Below are 18700 nucleotides of genomic sequence, written 5' to 3'. Positions count from 1 at the left end.
GACCTCGAGCCGCCAGCACTCGGGGCATCTGCGCTGGTGCTGGGTGCAAGCCAGAAGCCACTGAGGCAGCTGGGGTCTTCAGGGAAAGGAGAGTGGAGCCCCAGAGCTGTCGACCCTGTCACTCTACAGAGGCACCGGGGTCCTGTTAGGATCCCCCTCCCCCAACCTGCTTCAAGGCTAGCCCCGTTCCTGCCTGCCCTCCCCGCCCCCACAGAAATAGAGATGAGAAGGGGCAGGCGAAGAACTAGGAGTGTCTGCGAGACCATCCCAGGACCCTGAGCCCCCCAACTCTCTGCATCCCAGGGCTGACTTCGACATGAAGCGCCTCCTCTCAGGCGCACCAAGAGGGAAGAGGAATGTGTTCTTGAAATCGCCGCCCCCCTGGCCGGGCGCAGTGACTCACGCCTTTAATCCTAGCATTTTGGGAGGCCAAGTCGGGTGGATCACGAGGTCAGGAGTTCGAGACTCAGCCTGACCAACATGGTGAAACCCTGTTTCTACTAAAAATTATCTGGGAGTGGTGACACACGCCTGTAATCCCAGCTACTGAGGCAGGAGAATCGTTTGACCCTGAGAGGCGGAGGTTGCAGTGAGCCAAGATAGTGCCATTGCACTCCAGCCTGGGCGACAGAGAGAGACTCCATCTCAAAAAAAAAAAAAAGAAAAGAAAAGAAATCTCCGCTCCCTCCTTTCTGCTAATGGCAAGACTGGCCTCTCCACCCAAGTGTTCTGCCCATGACCTCCCCCACCCCCAGCTCAGGTGCAGCTGCCCAGCTTGTGGGAGAGCTTCCCTCCGCAGACCTCGGCCCAATCACAGGACATCAGGAGAACACACCGTCCCTGGGAAAAGGGACTCTGCTCCAGCCATCTGCCCACCTGCCTTCAGCACCCTCAGCTGTGGCGCTCGAGTGCCCCCCATGCTACCCACACACACCTGCCTTCCTGCCCCATTAATGCTCTGTCGGGCCTTGGGCACAGACTCCAAGCAGTAGGCAGTGGCTGCCCCTCCCCAAGCCAACAGCCTGAGCTCCATGGGGACCAGCCACCCTAGAGCCATAACCCTTGGACCATAACCAGCCATGCAGAGTTGGGGGCGGCAAGGGCTGGTTCCTTTTTCTCCCTCCAGCTCCTCAGGTCACAGGAAGGTCGGGCTACCAGTTTGAGCCCCCAGGGGGCCAGGGGGGGAGTCTGGGCCATGCCCCAAGTCTCAGGTGCTTCCTCTTTGACAACAGTCCCCAGAATCCCCATTCCCCCGCACACTGCACCCCACCCCAGGAGTGGGTCTTCGACTCCCAGACCCACCACAGTCACTTTTTTCAGCCAGGATCTCATGACCCTCACAATAGCTATTGTTGACATGTTGAATATTATTAACCCATTTTACAGAGGGGAAGCAAGGCTCAGAGAAAGTTTAAAAGGGACCCAAGGTCAGGCAGAAATGGGAGGCAGAGGGGAGGCACTCATCTCACACCCCACCCCTAGGGACCAAAGCCGTAGCCAACAGAGCAGTAGTAATCCGCGTCATCTTCAGGCTGCACGGGACTAATGGTGAGGACACAGGCATTGTGGGCCTCATCCTTGGCTGCCGAGAATCGATCAGGGATGTCAGTGGGCCGGTGGTGATCCTCCTCTGAGTGGTAGTAGAGGAGATATCGAGGGGCACTGCCTGCCCGCTGCTGGTACCAGGACACACCGTAGTCCCTGATGGTGACGTGCTGGGGGCTGAGCGTGCAGGAGAGTTGAGCCACTTGGCCTGGGAAGACCAGCAGTGCATCCAGCTGGGCCAGGACTGTCTGGGAGACTGAGAGACACAAACCCACTCAGCCTGAGCCCCTTCCCTCCCACCCCTGCCCTATGAAGGCTTGGTTGGACTCCATGGAGACTCCCAGTCCCGAAGGGCTCATTGCCCAGTGCTATGGGATTAGCAATGAACGGGGTGCAGGAGGCCTGGTTCTGTGTGACTTAGGGTGCCCTATCTGGACCTCCATCTCCCTTTGTGAGTGAGGGGTTTGGAGATAGCCCCCAAGTCCCCATTAGTGCCATATCCTCAAGGATCCCTGTTCAGTTAAAGGCCCAGAGCTCAGGAGGTTGGACTAGCAGCCTCTAGGTCCCTCTGCTACCCACCCATGTTTCTCTGCAGAACTGCACCCCCCTCCCCCACTTCCCCGCCCACTTCACTTCAGCTCTTCCAAACCCTGAATACAGACTAACCACCACCAGGAACCTCCTGGGCTGTCCCACACATCAACTCAGCCTCAGGCAACTGGCTGCAGGGACCCTCTCAGGGAGGTTAGATTGCCTCAGGCCCTGTGGGGTAGGGACCAGCCCACAATAGCTTCCCCTGTGAAAAACTAAGAAGGAGACCCAAAGTCAGAGTCCGGGGCTCTAGTGATCTGGTCATTCACGAATGAGAAAACCAAGGCCCACACAGGGAAGTGATTTGCCCCAGGCCAAGGGCAGAGCTGCCTGAAGCCAGGTCACCCCTCTACCTCAATACCCCTCCCAGCCAGGTGCGGTGGCTCAAGCCTGTAATCCTAGCACTTTGGGAGGCTGAGGTGGGCGGATCACCTGAGGTCAGGAGTTTGAGACCAGCCTGACCAACATGGAGAAACCCCGTCTCTACTAAAAATACAAAATTAGCTGGGCATGGTGGCGCATGCCTGTAATCCCAGCTACTCAGGACGCTGGAGCAGGAGAATCGCTTGAACCTGGGAGGCAGAGGTGCAGTGAGCCGAGATTATGCCGTTGCACTCCAGCCTGGGCAACAAGAGCAAAACTCCGTCTCAAAAAAAAAAAAAAAAAATACCCCTCCCAGGACTGCCCTACTGTCCCCATCGATTTGCCTCCTTGCAGGGGCCTTCTGGGGCCAGTACTATTCCCCACCCCATACCCAGGTGAGTGAGGCCCAGGGAAGATTCACCTGACAGGAAGGTCCCCATCAGAAGGAAGCTGAGGCACTGGCAGGCCATGGCCAGAGGCAGGCAGGCAGTCAAGGAGAAGTTCTGCAAGGCTATATGCTCCAGGTGCTTTGGGGCACAGGGCTGGGAAGGCCACCGGACCACAACAGAGCATGCAAATCAGCCTTTTGACTGCGGAAGGAGGGGCGGTGACGGGCCCAATGGCCAAGCCTTTTCTTCCCAAATGTCAGGGTCCTGGCACCACAAGGCCTTCCAAGAACAGGAGCCCAGAAGTCCTCATGTGCAGTTATAGCAGGTAGAAATCTACTTTTTTATTGAGGTACAACTAGCATACAGTAAAGTGCATAAATCTTAAGTGTATAGCTTGATGATTTTATGTATCTGTATGTATGCCCCCACGCATGCGCGTGCGCGCGCGCACACACACACACACACACACGCACACACACACAGACCCCTGCAACCTCCACCCAGATCAGGATTTAGAAAATCTCGGCTGAGGGCGGTGGCTTACGCCTATAATCCCAGCACTTTGGGAAGCCGAGGCAGGTAGATCACTTGAGGTCAGGAGTTCGAGACCAGCTTGGCCAACATGGTGAAACCCCATCTTTTTCGTACTAAAAATACAAAAATTAGCTGGGCGTGGTGGTGCACGCCTGTAGTCCCAACTACTGGAGAGGCTGAGGCAGGAAAATCGCTTGAACCCAGGAGGCGGAGGTTGCAGTAAGCCAAGATCGCACCACTGCACTTCAGCCTGGGCGACAGAGTGAGACTCCATCTCAAAAAAAAAAAAAAAAGAACATTTCCATCTCCCCTGAGGGCCCCTCAGTTAATAATGACCTGCACCCTCAAGGGAATCATCATTCTGACTTCTATCACCTTAGATTAGTTTTTGCCTGCTCTAGAACTTCAACTATAAGTGGAATGATAGTGTGCCCTCTTTTGTGCCTGCTTCTTTTGTTGAACATGATGGGAGTGATCCATGTGTGTGCAGTAATATTTCATTCATGCCCACAGCTGTGTGTAATCCATTGTGTGAATGCACCGTAATCAGTTTTTCCATTCTCCTATTGTTAGACATTTGGATGCTCTCCAGTCTTTGGCCATTACAAATAAAACTTCTGTGAATGTCCCTGTCAATGTCTTTTGGCGTATTGGTGCACTCATTTGTGCTGGAGAGACACCCAGAAATGGAGCTGCCAGACAGCAAGAAAAGAATACATTTAGCTTTACTAGGTCTGCCAGGGTTCCCCATCTGTTTGTAACAATCTGGTCTTCCACCAGCAGAGTAAGAGAGTTTACAGTGACTTCGCATCCTCGCCAGCACTTGACATTATCACAACCTTTAATTTGCCAGGATTCCAAGTAGCTGAGGTGGTTTAGAACTTGGGTTTGAATCCCAGCTCCTGCTTTTCTTAACTGCATGACTTCAGCCAAGTTACTTACCCCCACTGTGCCTCAGTTTTCTCATCTGCAACATGAAGTTAAGCATAATGCCAGCCTGAGGATTGTGAAAATGCAAAGATGGGACCTATTTGCTCAGTGCTGGCCACAATGGGTGGATTAACCATGTCATTTATTTTCTGTATTCCAATACTGTGTAATCTGGGGCCTTGTTGACCACTGAGGGACTAACCCTCCCAGGGTTACCCAGTCCCTATAGATAGTAAATAACTCTTTTTTTTTTTTTTGAGACGGAGTCTCGCTCTGTCGCCCAGGCTGGAGTGCAGTGGCGCGATGCTCGGCTCACAACCTCCTGGGTTCAAACGATTCTCCTGCTTCAGCCCCCCGCGTACCTGGGACTACAGGCATGCATTGCCACGCCCAGCTAATTTTTGTATTTTTAGTAGAGACAGAGTTTCACTATGTTAACCTCGTGATCTGCCTGCCTTGGTCTCCCAAAGTGCTGGGATTACAGGCGTGAGCCACCGTGACCAGCCTTCTTTTTCTTTTTTCTTTTTTTTTGAGACAGAGTCTCGCTTTTTCTTTTTTCTTTGAGACAAGGTCTCATTCTGTCACCCAAGCTGAAGTACAGCAGCCTGATCATAGTTCACTGCAGCCATGAACTCCTGGGCTCAAGCAGTCCTCCTGCCTTAGCCTCCCAAATAGCTAGGACTACAGGTGCATGCCACTATGCCTGGCCAATTCTTTTGTTTTTGTTTAATTGATGTACTTATTTTGAGACAGAGTCTTGCTCTACTATCCAGGCTGGAGTAGAGTTGTGTGATCATAGCTCATTTGCAGCCTCCAGTTTCTGTGCTCAACTGATCGTCCCACCTCAGGCTCTCAAGAAGCTAGGACTACAGGTGTGAGCCACCACGCCCAGCTAATTCTTTATTTATTTATTTATTTATTTTTGTAGAGACAGGGTCTTACTATGTTGCCCAGGCTGGTCTTGAATTCCCAGCCTCAAACGATCCTCCTGCTTCAGCCTCCCAAAGTGCTAGGATAACAGGTAAAAGCCACTGTGCCTCACAAGAGTGCACCATTTTAATCGGTTTTATTATTATTCAGGTAAGGTAAGGCTAACATCAGAAAATAATTGTGACACTGAGCATGGTGTCTCACGCCTGTTATCCTAGCACTTTGAGAGGCCAAGGCAGGAAAATCATTTGAGGCCAGCAGTCTGAGACCAGCCTGAACAACGGAGCAAGACCCTGTCTCTACAAAAATTTTTTTTTAATTGGCCAGGCGTGGTGGCTCACATCTGTAGTTTTAGCTACTCGGGAGCCTGAGGTGGGAGGATCACTTGAGCACAGGAGTTTGAGGCTGCAGTGAGCCATGTTTGTGCCACTGCACTCCAACTTGGATGACAGAGTGAGACTCTGTCTCAAAAAATAATAATAAGGCTGGGCGCAGTGGCTCATGCCTATAATCTCAGCGCTTTGGGAGGCGGAGGCGGGGGGATCACTTGAGCTCAGGAATTTGAGACCAGCCTGATCAACAGGGTGATACCCTGTCTCTACGAAAAATACAAAAAATTAGCCAGGCGTGGTGGTGTGCGCCTCTAATCACAGCTACTATGGAGGCTGAGGCGAAAGAATTGCTTAAACCTGGGAGGCTGCAGTGAGCTGAGATCGTGCCACTGCACTACAACCTGGGCGACAGAGTGAAACTCCGTCTCAAAACAAAACAAAACAAAACAAAAACAAACAAAAAACATGGGCAGGGCTAGGTGGTCCATGCCTGTAATCCCAGCACTTTGGGAGGCTGAGGTGAGCAGATCACAAGGTCAGGAGTTTGAGACCAGCCTGGCCAATATGGTGGAAACCCTGTCTCTACTAAAAATACAAACAAAATTAGCTGGGCGTGGCAGCGGGCGCCTGTAATCCCGGCTACTCAGGAGGCTGAGGCAGGAGAATCACTTGAACCTGGGAGGTGGAGGTTGCAGTGAGCCAAGATCGTGCCATTGCACTCCAGCCTGGGCAAGAATGAGACTCTGTCTCAAAAAAGGAAAAAAAAAAACATGGAGCACTTCTTCCCGGGACAGAGCCATATCTGAGGACCCACATCCCACAGAACACAGCTCAGGAGACTGTAAGTGTGGAGCCTCCAGTGCCTGAAGCCAGAATCTGGAAGGAAAGGCCACTCCAGGCCTGGAGCCTCAGCTCTTGTAGTCACCATCTGCCATCCAAGGATCTCCTTTTCAGTGCCACCAAGGAGGGAATCAAGAGACTCTATCTTGACTGTCATGGAGATACCCTGAGGAGGTGTCAAGAAAGGAGTGGGACCTGGGAAGGGGCTATATAGCCTCCCCAAGGGAATTCTGGAGGCTGTGAGTTAAAAAAAAGGCACTGTTGTTTGTCTTTTTTTTAGTCGTCTCACCGTGTCACCCAGGCTGAAGTGTAGTTGTGTGATTTTAATTAATTTCTGCCTTGAACTGGGCTCAAGTGATCTTCCCGCCTCAGCTTCCCGAGGAGCTGGGACTACAGGTGTGAGCCACCACGCCCAGCTAATGTTTTTATTTTTACAGAGATGAGGCCTTGCTATGTTGCCCAGGCTGGGCAGATCCCGACTTCCAGTGATCTGCCTCCCTCGGCCTCCCAAAGTGTTGGGATTACAGGCATGAGCCACTGTGCCTGGCCATCCCATGTTTAAATAAGCTTGGGGAAGTGCTGCCTGTTTCTGCAATACTGATTGGAGTGCTTGCTACATCATGGTGCTGAGCACAGAGACAGCTCTTTAAAATTTATCACACTTAATCATCACCACAGCCCTGCTAAGTCATGGGTCATACCCTCCTTTTTTTTTTTTTTTTTTTTTTTGAGACGGAGTCTCGCTCTGTCGCCCAGGCTGGAGTGCAGTGGCGCAATCTCGGCTCACTGCAAGCTCCGCCTCCCGGGTTCACGCCATTCTCCTGCCTCAGCCTCTCCGAGTAGCTGGGACTACAGGCACCCGCCACCGCGCCCGGCTAATTTTTTGTATTTTTAGTAGAGACGGGGTTTCACCGTGGTCTCGATCTCCTGACCTCGTGATCCGCCCGCCTCGGCCTCCCAAAGTGCTGGGATTACAAGCGTGAGCCACCGCGCCCGGCGATACCCTCCTTTTACAGATGGAAACACCAAGGCAGTCCAAAGGAAAGTGCTTATCCAGAGCCAGAGTCTGACAATGGCGGGCTTCATGGAAGACTCAGTTTTCCTCCACCCTCACTGTCCACAACTCTGCCTGCAAAAGGCAGGACACAGCTGAATCATGGGGGCTGGGAACACTTCTAAAACCTTGGGGGTAAGGGAGCTGGGGAAAGGGAGGTGTTGCTCCAGGCATCCACCTGGTGCCCTGGCTGGAGAGGTCTGGTGGGGGTGATGGGGTAAGGGCAGGAGACAGAAGTGGAGAGACAGAGACAGAGGGGAGGCAGTAAACAGGAAGGAAAGAGGAAGGATAATGAAAAGAGACATGGAGAAAAAAAGTCAAAGAAAGAGTGAACATGGAGAGGCAAAAAAACAATGTGAGGCCGGGACCAGTGGCTTGCACCTGTAATCCCAGCACTTTGGGAGGCCAAGGTAAGAGGATTGCTTGACCCCAGGAGTTCAAGACCAGTCTAGGCAACATAGTGAGACTCCATCTCTACAAAATTAAAAAGAAAAAAATTTCAATAGGCATGGTGGCATGCACCTGTAGTCCCAGCTACTCAGGAGGCTGAAGTGGGAGGATTGCTTGAGCCTGGGAGGCCGAAGCTGCAGTCAGCTGTGATTGTGCCACTGCACTGCAGCCTGGGCAACAGAGTAAGACCCTGTCTCAAAAAAAAAAAGACAAAAGAAAAGAAAGAAAAGAAGAAAGGAAGGAGGGAAAAGAAAGAAAAAGAGAGAAAGAAAGAGAAAGAAAGGAAAGAAGGAAGGAAGGAAGGAAGGAAGGAAGGAAGGAAGGAAGGAAGGAAGGAAGGGCGGGCGAAAGAGCAAAAGAGCGAGAAAGCAAGCCAGCCAGCTGGGCGCAGTGGCTCACACTTGTAATCCCAGCACTTTGGGAGGCCGAGTGGGGCGGATCTCCTGAGGTCGGGAGTTCGAGACCAGCCTGGCCAACATGGAGAAACCCTGTCTCTACTAAAAACACAAAATTAGCCAGGTGTGGTGGCATATGCCTGTAATCCCAGCTACTTGGGAGGCTGGGGCAGGAGAATCGCTTGAACCCGGGAGGCGGAGATTGTGGCGAGCCAAGATTGCACCATTGTACTCCAGCCTGGGCAACAAGAGCAAAACTGTGTCCAAAAAAGAAAGGAAGGAAGGAAGGGAGGGAGGGAGAGAGGGAGGGAGGAAGAGAAAGGAAAAAAGGGAAAGGGGAGGGGAGGGGAGAGGAGAGGAGGGGAGAGAGAATGTGAAACCTAGACAGAAAGAAAAGGAAGACAGAGAGGAGGGGAACAAGAAGGGGAGAGACTGGGAGAAGCAGACAAATACAAAAGACACAAAATGGCCGGGCACGGTGGCTCATTCCTATAATCCCAGCACTTTGAGAGGCCGAGGCAGGTGGATCACCTGAGGTCAGGAGTTCGAGACCAGCCTGGCCTTCCTCATATCTACTAAAAATACAAAAAAATTAGCCAGGGGTGGTGGCTGGCGCCTGTAATACCAGCTACTCCGGAGGCTGAGACAGGAGAATCGCTTGAACGCGAGAGGTGGAGGTTGCAGTGAGCTGAGATTGCGCCACTGCACTCCAGCATGGCTGACGAGCGAGACTCATTCTCAAATAAATAAATAAATAAATAGGTCAGGCTTGGTGGCTCAGCACTTTGGGAGGCCAAGGTGGGCGGATCATTTGAGGTCAGGAGTTCAAGACCAAACTGACCAACATGGTGAAACTCCATCTCTATTAAAAATACAAAAAAAGGCTGGGCGCAGTGGCTCACGCCTGTAATCCTGTAATCCCAGCACTTTGGGAGGCTGAGGCGGGTGGATCACGAGGTCAGGGGATCGAGACCATCCTGGCTAACACGGTGAAACCCCGTCTCTACTAAAAATACAAAAAAATTAGCTGGGCGTGGTGGCGGGCAACTGTAGTCCCAGCTACTCAGAAGGCTGAGGCAGGAGAATGGTGTGAACCCGGGAGATGGAGCTTGCAGTGAGCCAAGATCACACCACTGCACTCCAGGCTGGGCAAGAGAGCGAGACTGTGTCTCAAAAAAAAAAAAAAATCTAGCCAGGTGTAGTGGTGCACACCTGTAGTCCCAGTTACTCAGGAGGCTGAGACAGGAGAATTGCTTGAACTTGAGAGGCGGAGATTGCAGTGAGCTGAGATCGTACCACTGCATTCTAGCCTGGGTGACAGAGGGAGCCTCCATCTCAAAAAATAATAATAATAAATAATAATTATTATTATTAATAAACATAATAAATAAATAAACGACAGGAAATGACGGTTAGAACTGGTGTGAGGGACTAGCTAGTGGCGAGTGCTTACAAGGAGGTGCTTGTGACCTGCTATGGACCTGGAAGCTACTAGGGCTGAGTACAAAGGGGGCAAAGGAATTTGGGGTGATGGAAATGTTCTGTATCTTTTTTTTTTTTTTTTTTTTCTTTTGAGACGGAGTCTCGCTCTGTCACCCAGGCTGGAGTGCAGTGGCACAATCTCGGCTCACTGCAAACTCCGCCTCCCGGGTTCACGCCATTCTCCTGCCTCAGCCTCTCCGAGTAGCTGGGACTACAGGCGCCCGCCACCACGCCCGGCTAATTTTTTGTATTTTTAGTAGAGATGGGGTTTCACCGTGGTCTCGATCTCCTGACCTCGTGATCCGCCCGCCTCGGCCTCCCAAAGTGCTGGGATTACAAGCGTGAGCCACCGCGCCCGGCCAGAAATGTTCTGTATCTTGACTGTGGTGGTGGTTATATGAGAGTTGGCAAAACTTTAAAACACCAGAAAGGGAGAACTTTACTGTACAGGTGGTTCACAACTGCAATCCCAGCACTTGTGGGAGGCTGGGGCAGGAGAATTGCTTGAGCCAAGTTCGAGACCAGCCTCGGCAACATAGGGAGACTCTCTCTAAAAAAAAAATAAATCCCAATGATGGCATTCCCCACCTCAGGGAATGCCAGCCCCCACTTCTTCTGCCACCCCTCCCCCATGGGCCCCGTTAACGGATACAGGTAGGAAGGCATTTCCTGCCTAGATGTCTCCGCCCCCACTGCCATGGAGACCAGCTTGGAAGCTTAGGGGAGCTGCTGTGGCCCAGGGCTCAGTGGGAAGGCAGAGGAGGCCAGGAGTCTTGGACTAGCTGCAGGGTTTGAGCTAGGCTGAAGCAGCAGAACCACAGAGGTGGCTGAGCAGGGGCCTGGCCCTGGGACCCAGCCATCCACACTCACACATCCACTTCTCCCTCCAGAGCCCCCCCCGGAGCAGGTCTCTGCTCGAGGCCTTTCCTTAGTTGGGGAATCGAGAGTTGGGGGATCAAAGCCCCCCCACATCTCCCTCCCTCGCTGCAGCTATGTTTATCAAGGTGATGTTTGGGGGTAAGTGGGGTCCCCTGTCGTGGCAGGCGGATAGGGGGATGAGCACACTCAGAGGCGTGCTTCCTTCCGCTCTTGCGGAGGGTGGGGAGGCAATGGCGAGGAAGAGGGGAGTGGTGCAGATGGCGGGGGTCGGGGAAGCGGCTCTGTGAGGAAGCAAAGCCAGCACCTGGAACGAGACCCTTTAAGGGAAAACCCGAGCTGAGTCCTGCTCATTCACGAGGGCTCCTCTTGGCGAGAGACCGCTGCATTACCCTGGAGTAGGTTTTTAAACCGCACAATCTCTTCTTCATTCAATCCGTGATCCTCAAGCTTCAGCGTGCATCAGACACCTGAAACTCTAGCCACAGTTGCAGGTTCCCCGTCCCTCTGACTGGAGGCGGGTCGGCACTGTGCGGTAGCGGAAGGGAAGAGGGGAGCCGATGGGTGCGGAGGGCCGGGACTGGCTGGGTCCCGTGGGGGCGGGGCCCGGGAGGAGGCTGGGCTGGCGCGCACTTCATGCTTTGCAGGACTCAAGAGACCAACACTTGGGAGTCACCACACATGGGAGAAAAGTCACCACACATGGGAGATGGATGGAGGGTTCTCCAGGGCAGTTTAAGCAACAGATGTCGGAGCTGTTATGCCTGGGGCACAGTCCTAGCCCCATAGGCCCAGTCGCAGCTCTGGGAAAGGGAGAGATGGGAGGGAGAGACAGAGGACCCCAGAGTTGGAGAAAGGTAAGAGATCCCACATGCTCACCTTTGCCCCTCCTCCACAGCCGGCTGCTCGGTGCTGGTGAACACCTCTTGCAGGCTGGTGAACCTCACCGCCCACCTGAGGCAGAAAGCAGGGTTGCCCCGAGATGGTGAGGAGACAGGGAGGAGAAGGAGGGGCTGAGGGGTCCCAGGCAGGGGTGCCAGCCCTGCCCATCCTCTCTCCATGTCCTCCCAGCGACCATTGCTCTCCTGGCTGAGGACGGCAACCTAGTGAGCCTGGAGGAAGACCTGAAGGAAGGGGCTTCCCGGGCCCAAACCATGGGCAACTCCTTGCTGAAGGAGCGAACCACATATGTCCTTATTCGGATCATCAGTAAGGTTCTCTCCCCTGCAGCTATGGTAGAATGTAAGAGGGGGGCATAGCAGACCATAGACCACCCAAGGCCCTGTCCAGCCTCCCACCTCGGCTGGGGACCTAGCCCCAATCCATCCCTACCCAATGCTCTGCCCCCAGCCTGGACTAGCAAACAGTTCCAGAGTGAGAGGCAGAGTAGGGACCATTAGGCCAGTCAGGTATCCTTCATCCTCTCTCCACATGCCAGAGGGAGAGGACATGGCCTCCACCCGTTATGAGTCCCTACTGGAGAATCTGGATGACCGTTACCCAGAGCTGGCAGGTAAGTGTCAGGGTACAGCCCAGGGGGAGGGCACACCTTCTCCCTAACCCCTACCAACAGGACTTCCCGGGCCTTCCAGAGAAACTGCGCAGGCTGTCAGGCGTCTCCTCCGCAGGCCACAACTGGAGGAAGGGCATGGGCACTCGGTGTGGCCACCATGAGCAAAGCCCCACTTCAAGGCCCACAAAGGTGAGCTCCCTGCCACCCAGGAGTTGCTAGCTGGGACCGGGAGCCAGGTACAGAGGAGATTTGGACATCCAGAGAGACACCCAGAGTGGGACCCCTTCCTGCAGGGCAGACACATGTGATGAGAGGCAGACCCTCAACACCAACTCCACACACATATACCCCCAGATGGAACACACTGTACCCTGAGACAGGTCCCCACCACCCCACTGGAGTGCCAGCGCACTAAGGGCCGGAATGTCGTCAGGCTTCACAGATGTGGCATAGGGGCTGGCACACAGTAGGAGCTCAGTGCACAATTGCTGGATGAACTCAACGAAGGCGGCAGCATGGTGTGTGATGGCACGGCCCACACTGGGTTTGAAGGGCTTGTTCTTCCATTCTGGCTGGCCCAGGGACCTGACACACTACTGCCAACTAGCCAAGTTGGACTCAGACCCAAGGGGGTTAGCCAGGACCTCTGCCTTGTGTGATCAGGTGCAAACAGATAACAACCCAGCAGGACTCCTCCGGCAGAATCTGGAATTGCTGAGAAGTTGCATCAGCAAGAGGGGCAAGGTCAGACAGGATTTGAGGCCGCTGGGGGCACCTAAGCTGTGGGCGCAGAGAATGGGATGCAGAGGCAGAGACAAGAAGGGTAGAGAAGGCAGATATCCCTGATAAGGGGGAGTCCATGGGTTCATCCTGGGATTCCACCCTCAGAGTCAGATGCCCTTGGGATCACCTACTAATGCCTCTCCACCACACTCTGGACTGCCCAAGGCATCTGTCCTGTGCTACCCACAGTGCAGATTGCAACAGGGCTCCTCCTCCCCACCCAGGGCCCTGATTAAGGGGATGGATTGCACACTGTAGTGAGACATCCATCCTGACCGCATCTCATCAGCCAGGGAGCTCCCGGAAGACAGGCCATCAAGAGAGGCACACAACAGGCTGTGGTCTAAAATAAACTTTTAATTGCACATTTGTGTCTTGGGTTATCTGTGGGGTGAGAAACCTCCTCACTTCCAATCCCAGCTATCCGGGTACAATCTGTTGTTGTGGTCTGGCTGTCGGCGAGGGGTAGAGGTGGGTGCAGGACTGGCCCCCGAGTCTGCACTGACCTCTTCAGGGCAGGGAGCTCAGACCTGGGAAGGGAGGGGCAGCACAAGCTGGTGGTCAGCCTGCAGGTGCAAGAGGAGGGTCGGCCTCTCCCGCTCCCCGCCTGGGTCGGGGTCCACTCACTCACCATGGTTGTACTTGCACTGCTTCAGAGCCTCGCTGAAGCCCTCACACAGGGACAGGTCACTCTGAGTGGCCGAACAGTCCAGGAACTGCCTGATCTCGTAGGCACAGGGCCCCATCTGCAGGGGCTGGGGGGCAGCGGGGGTGGGGGCCTGGGGGTACAGTGCAAGAGTCTGCAGGATCAGCTTGGAGTTGGCACCTGGAGGTGCATTTCAAAGCTGGAGCCACCTGCCCCTCCCCACATCCCCAGCCTGGGTGTCCCAAGGGTCCTAGGCAGGCTGAGTGATCCAGCAGCAGAGATGGCTACAGATAGCATGTTTCTGCTGCCTTTTTTTTTTGAGACAGAGTCTTGCTCTGTCACCTAGAGTGGAGTGCAGCAGCGCAGTCTCGGCTCACTGCAACCTCCACCTCCCGGGTTCAAGTGGTTGTCCTGCCTCAGCCTCCCAAGTAGCTGGGGCTACAGGCGCCTGCCACCATGCCCAACAAATTTTTGTATTTTTAGTAAAGACGGGGTTTCACTATGTTGGCCAGGCCGGTATCGAACTCCTGAACTCATGATCCACCCGCCTTGGCCTCCCAAAGTGCTGGGATTACAGGCATGAGCCACTGCGCCTGGCCTCTGCTGCCTTCTAATGGGCACTTTGGGCGGGTGCAGGGGAGGGAGGAGAAGGCTCTAGGATAGCCCAGTACTCTGCCTGTACTCTCAGAGTATGAGCCCCACCCCCACAAGTTCTAGCACCTTCCTGGCTCACCTACATTAATCCTCATGACCCCTGACCTAGCAACAAAGCCACATTTGGCTTAGGGCAGGTGGGGTCCCTAGCAGGTGAAAGGTCATCAGCGAAGTGGCTCCCCTTCGCCCTTGGGCCCTGCGGCCACAGTGCCCAGACCTGGGTGTGGGGAGAACAGGGGCTCAGGAAATCCAACACCCCTCCCCTCTGCTAAGGTGAGGTGACCTTGGGCGAGTCTCTGAGCCCTCAGGGCCTGGGTTTCCCATCTTTAAAGGGCTGGTTGGTATCTCTCCCTGGGAGCTTAGGGACCCTGGCCTCAAGGGAGGGGCTGGGAAGCCTGCCTCTAAGTGACAGTGAACTCAAGACCAGTGCACTAGGACCCTTCCTGGGCAAAGAGTCCTGGGCTGAAGCAATGGTGAATACACGCAGACACTTCCCACTGGACGCTTGGGCAGCTCCCTGTGTGGCCTCGAGATAATCCTGCCTCAGTTTGTCTTGGACCCGCTGCTCACCTGCTGCGCAGCAGGCTGGGAAGGCTCCGAGCTCCCCCCGCTGAAGGCTCCGGTCAGGGCGCTGCCCATGACGTGTCCCACAGCCGAGCCCACGGCTACCCCTGCGGCCGTGGTCGCCATCTGAGCCATGAGCCCCGGCTGGCCCGAAGGGGCGGGGGCTGGGACGGCTGCCGAGGGCGGTGGGTGCGCGGGGGGGTGGGCAGAGGGCGCGGCGGGGCGGCTGCGGGGGTGGGAGGAAGCAGGGTTAATCCTGGCCAGATCCCAGGCTGGGGGGGCTGCAGCTCCTGGAAACGACCCCCGGAGAGATGGACGACCCCTGTCTCCACACGTGGGTGCTGCACCCCCACCCTTCCCCCCGCCAAGATGGCGCAGCAGCAGCCAAGGTCACTCTGCGGACGCCCTTGGGGGAGTGCCCACGCTTCCCTAACCCCCTCCCCACAGGGCCCTTGTCCCCCTCACACCTGGCTTGCCGGGAGGCCACGCTGCGGCTTCCCCGAGGCATGGTGGCGGCGGTGGGACCCAGGCGACCTTAGAGACGGCGGCAGCGGTGCTGTCGCGGGGACAAATGCCGCAGCGCTTGTCACAGCCGGCGCAAAAAAGGCGGGGCCCCGGGCGGGGCCTCAGGAATACGCCCCCAGCGGGAGGCGGCACTGCCCCCAAGCCTGTCCCCCTTCTCCCGTCCTCCGGACCTCTCCCTTCCAGCAGCTCCGGGTCTCGGCTGGAAATGGGACCCTGCTCCCTCCCTTGCCCCTAGCAGGCTGTGCAGGTTCTGGGGACACAGGCCAGTGTCGCAAAGCGCCGAGGGCTTAAGGACGGCGACAGTTCCTTCTGTTAGGACCACCGCAGAGGGCAGGGAGCGGAGTTGGGGGTTGTTGCGAGCCCTGGAGGGGAGAGGAGACGGGGAGGCGACGGGATGGGGCCAGCCGGGAAGGAGACGCGAGGCTCCAGGCTGGACTCCGCTCTCTGCCCCCTCCCGGACTCGGCTGTCTGTCCCTTCCCTCCAGACAGGGTCTGCTGACCACCGCGTGGCCTCGGAGTCTCGGGTGGCCTAGGGCAGTGAAGCGCGGCCCTGGGGAAGGCCTGGAGCAACCCATCCCCAGAACTCCCACGAGGGGGCGTCCCAACCCGTCTTCGACTGTCTTGGCCAAAATGCGCTGCCAACGCCGGCAGCCTTACGCAGCGCCCACGGGGGATATGAGGCCCCCTGCGCGGCCCTGAACCCCACCGGATTACCTGGGCCGGTCCCCCCACCTAGTCCCTGGCCCCGCGGGTGCAACCCCCGACACTAACGGCCTTTACGCGACATCAAAGCAGCGTGTCTATCCCAAAGGCCTAGGAGCATTTGCCCGGCTCGGTCAAATCTAGTGCAAGTTTGAAGCCTGCGGCCTCGCAATTTTAGCAGCTTGGTTCCAGGCCAGGTGAGCTGGAGCGCGGATTTAGAACGCTTTCCTGCTCTTCGGGAACTTGAGGTTTTAATTTTTATTTTTATTTTTTTTGACACGGAGCCTTGCTCTGTCGCCCAGGTTGGAATGGAGTGGCGATCTCGGCTCACTGCAACCTCCACCTCCCGGATTCAAGCAATTCTCCTGCCTCAGCCTCCTGAATAGCTGGGACTACAGGCTCATGCCACCACACCTGGCTAATTTTTGTATTTTTAGTAGAGACGGGGTTTCACCATGTTGGCCAAGCTGGTCTCGAACTCCTGACCTCATGATCCTCCCACCTCGGCCTCCCAAAGTGCTGGGATTACAGGCATGAGCCATCGTGCCTGGCTGAGCTTGAGGTTTTTATGGTCTTTTCTGGGTGACTTTGCAGTGGTCGTATTATTACTTCTAGGTGGGGTAAGGCAGGGACTGTCCCTCATCACTGTTTGCTGTGCCTGCAGAGTACTCCTGGCACCCAGACTGTGGGCAGGGTGCAACCACCGAGAACAAAAGCACCCAGAAGTGGGGGTGTGGGTCACCGAGTAAGAGAGGAGGCCCCTCTGTAAGGAAGGATGAGGTCAAGGGGCAAGGGGAGCAGTGGCTGGGGTGTTTGGCCCTGCCTGGCACGCTCAGTTGTATGTGTGCACAGCTGTCCCCAGCCATGCATGCTCTCCATGGAAGTCAGGTGCAGCCCTGTGTTCTCTCACACTGCAGTCCTTTCAGCCAGCCTGTGAACAGGGCCCTTCCCCACCCCGTCTTCAGTTTCTCCTCTCTGAAGGGGGGTGACCACCCACCTTGCGGGTGGCCTCCCAGTGAGGTGAGCACACCAAGGGTGGGCCATTCTTTCCTGGCAGACTCACCAGGCCTGGTCCAGCCACTACTCCCTTGCGCATGCAGTCCATGCCACCAGGTTCCTGTTTGCCAAACCAAACAAACTGAACACTTCTCATGGTGGTACCCGGGCCTAAACTGCAGAGAGCTGTTACTTCAGCTCCCATGGCTGATGGACTGCAGGTTCCACAAGGCATGGCCTTGCACCTCGGAGGCACCCAAGACCACTTAAGTGGGTTACACAAATGAAAATGAGGCTGAAAGGATGACACTGAAGCAGGCATTGAAATGCCTACTTTTTTTTTTTTTTTTTTTTTTTTTTTTTTTTTTGAGACAGAGTCTTGCTCTGTCACTCAGGCTGGAGTGCAGTGGTATGATCTCCACTCACTGCAACTTCCACCTCCTGGATTCAAGTGATTCTCTTGCCATGAGGTGCACACCACCATGCCCTGCTAATTTTTTTGTTTTTTGTTTTTTTTGTTTGTTTGTTTTTGTTTTTTTAAAGAGTCTCACTCTGTTGCCAGGCTGGAGTGCGGGGTGGTGTGATCTCGGATCACTGCAACCTCCACCTCCCGGGTTCAAGTGATTCTCCTGCTTCAGCTTCCCAAGTAGCTGGGACTACAGGTGCGTGCCACCATGCCCAGTTAATTTTTTTTGTATTTTTAGTAGAGACGGGGTTTCACCATGTTGGCCAGGATGGTCTCTCGTGATCCGCTTGCCTCAGCCTCCCAAAGTGCTGGGATTACAGGCATGAGCCACCACGCCTGGCTTGAAATACCTACTTTTTAAAAATGAGTCAATTTAGCGGGTAACAGTGGCTCATGTCTATATCCCAGAACTTTGTGAGGCCCAGGCAGGCAGATTGCTTGAGTCCAGGAGGAGTTCGAGACCAGCCTGGCCAACACGGTGAAACTCTGTCTCTATAAAAAATACAAAAATTAGCAGGGCACAGTGATGCACACCTGTAGACCCAGCTACTTGGGAGGCTGAGGCAGGAGGATCGTTTGAGCCTGGAAGGCGGAGGTTGCAGTGAGCCAAGATCACACCATTGAACAAGACCCTGTCTCAAAATAATAAAAATAAATAAAAGTGAACGACTTTAAAGAAAAGATTGCCTTTCAGGCACGGTGACTCATGCCTGTAATCCTAGCACTTTGGGAGGCCGAGGCGGGTGGATCACCTGAGGTCAGGAGTTCAAGACCAGCCTGGCTAACACAGTGAAACCCCATCTCTACTAAAAATATAAAAAATTAGCCAGGCGTGGTGGCGGGCACCTGTAGTCCCAGCTACTCGGGAGACTGAGGCAGGAGAATGGCGTGGACCCAGGAGGCGGAGGTTGCAGTGAGCCAAGATCGCGTCACTGCACTCCAGCCTGGGCGACAGAGACTCCGTCTCAAAAAAAAAAAAAAAGATTACGAACAGTCTAGGTTGTAAAAATCACTGCTGTCTTACTTCTCCTTGCCCTCTAGGAGTCTCTGTGGAGTCTTCTTGAATAAGCTGTGAAACGTTTCCCCACCCGCTTCCCTTTATTGGCCCAGGCTTCCTGACCACAGCTTCACCTTTGAGCA

General features: G+C 54.8%; 3 protein-coding genes across 10 annotated transcripts; 1 reads left to right on the top strand and 2 right to left on the bottom strand.

The window, feature by feature from the left end:
- Window positions 1-1347: 1347 nt before the first annotated feature.
- VPREB3 (V-set pre-B cell surrogate light chain 3) lies at window positions 1348-3031 on the bottom strand. Its single transcript, XM_055251860.2, has 2 exons — window positions 2921-3031; window positions 1348-1801 (listed from the first exon to the last, which is right to left on the bottom strand). Exons 1-2 carry the CDS (start codon window positions 2967-2969, stop codon window positions 1479-1481), a joined length of 372 nt encoding a protein of 123 aa, XP_055107835.1. The 5' UTR covers window positions 2970-3031; the 3' UTR covers window positions 1348-1478.
- A 6907-nt stretch (window positions 3032-9938) lies between these two features.
- C18H22orf15 (chromosome 18 C22orf15 homolog) lies at window positions 9939-13372 on the top strand. 7 transcript variants are annotated; one of them, XM_055251855.2, is made up of 6 exons: window positions 9939-10852; window positions 11610-11696; window positions 11783-11920; window positions 12150-12224; window positions 12340-12413; window positions 13232-13372. In XM_055251855.2, the coding sequence occupies exons 1-6, from the start codon at window positions 10828-10830 to the stop codon at window positions 13241-13243; spliced, it is 411 nt and encodes a 136-aa protein (XP_055107830.1). In that variant the 5' UTR covers window positions 9939-10827; the 3' UTR covers window positions 13244-13372. The 7 variants fall into 7 exon arrangements, with proteins under 7 accessions (XP_055107830.1, XP_055107826.1, XP_055107821.1 ...); XM_055251851.2 differs by having other exon boundaries at window positions 12304-12413; XM_055251846.2 differs by having other exon boundaries at window positions 12304-12413; window positions 12658-13372.
- On the bottom strand, window positions 13345-15508 carry CHCHD10 (coiled-coil-helix-coiled-coil-helix domain containing 10). Of its 2 annotated transcripts, none has more exons than XM_055251858.2 (4): window positions 15339-15508; window positions 14878-15097; window positions 13639-13786; window positions 13345-13537 (listed from the first exon to the last, which is right to left on the bottom strand). In XM_055251858.2, the coding sequence occupies exons 1-4, from the start codon at window positions 15377-15379 to the stop codon at window positions 13518-13520; spliced, it is 429 nt and encodes a 142-aa protein (XP_055107833.1). In that variant the 5' UTR covers window positions 15380-15508; the 3' UTR covers window positions 13345-13517. The 2 variants fall into 2 exon arrangements, with proteins under 2 accessions (XP_055107833.1, XP_055107832.1); XM_055251857.2 differs by having other exon boundaries at window positions 13639-13807; window positions 15339-15496.
- Between the last annotated feature and the right edge of the window lie 3192 nt (window positions 15509-18700).

The sequence above is a fragment of the Symphalangus syndactylus genome, chromosome 18 (assembly GCF_028878055.3).
Source record: "Symphalangus syndactylus isolate Jambi chromosome 18, NHGRI_mSymSyn1-v2.1_pri, whole genome shotgun sequence".
In the NCBI taxonomy this organism is placed as follows: domain Eukaryota; kingdom Metazoa; phylum Chordata; class Mammalia; order Primates; family Hylobatidae; genus Symphalangus; species Symphalangus syndactylus.
This window is presented reverse-complemented; position numbering and strand designations above follow the sequence as displayed.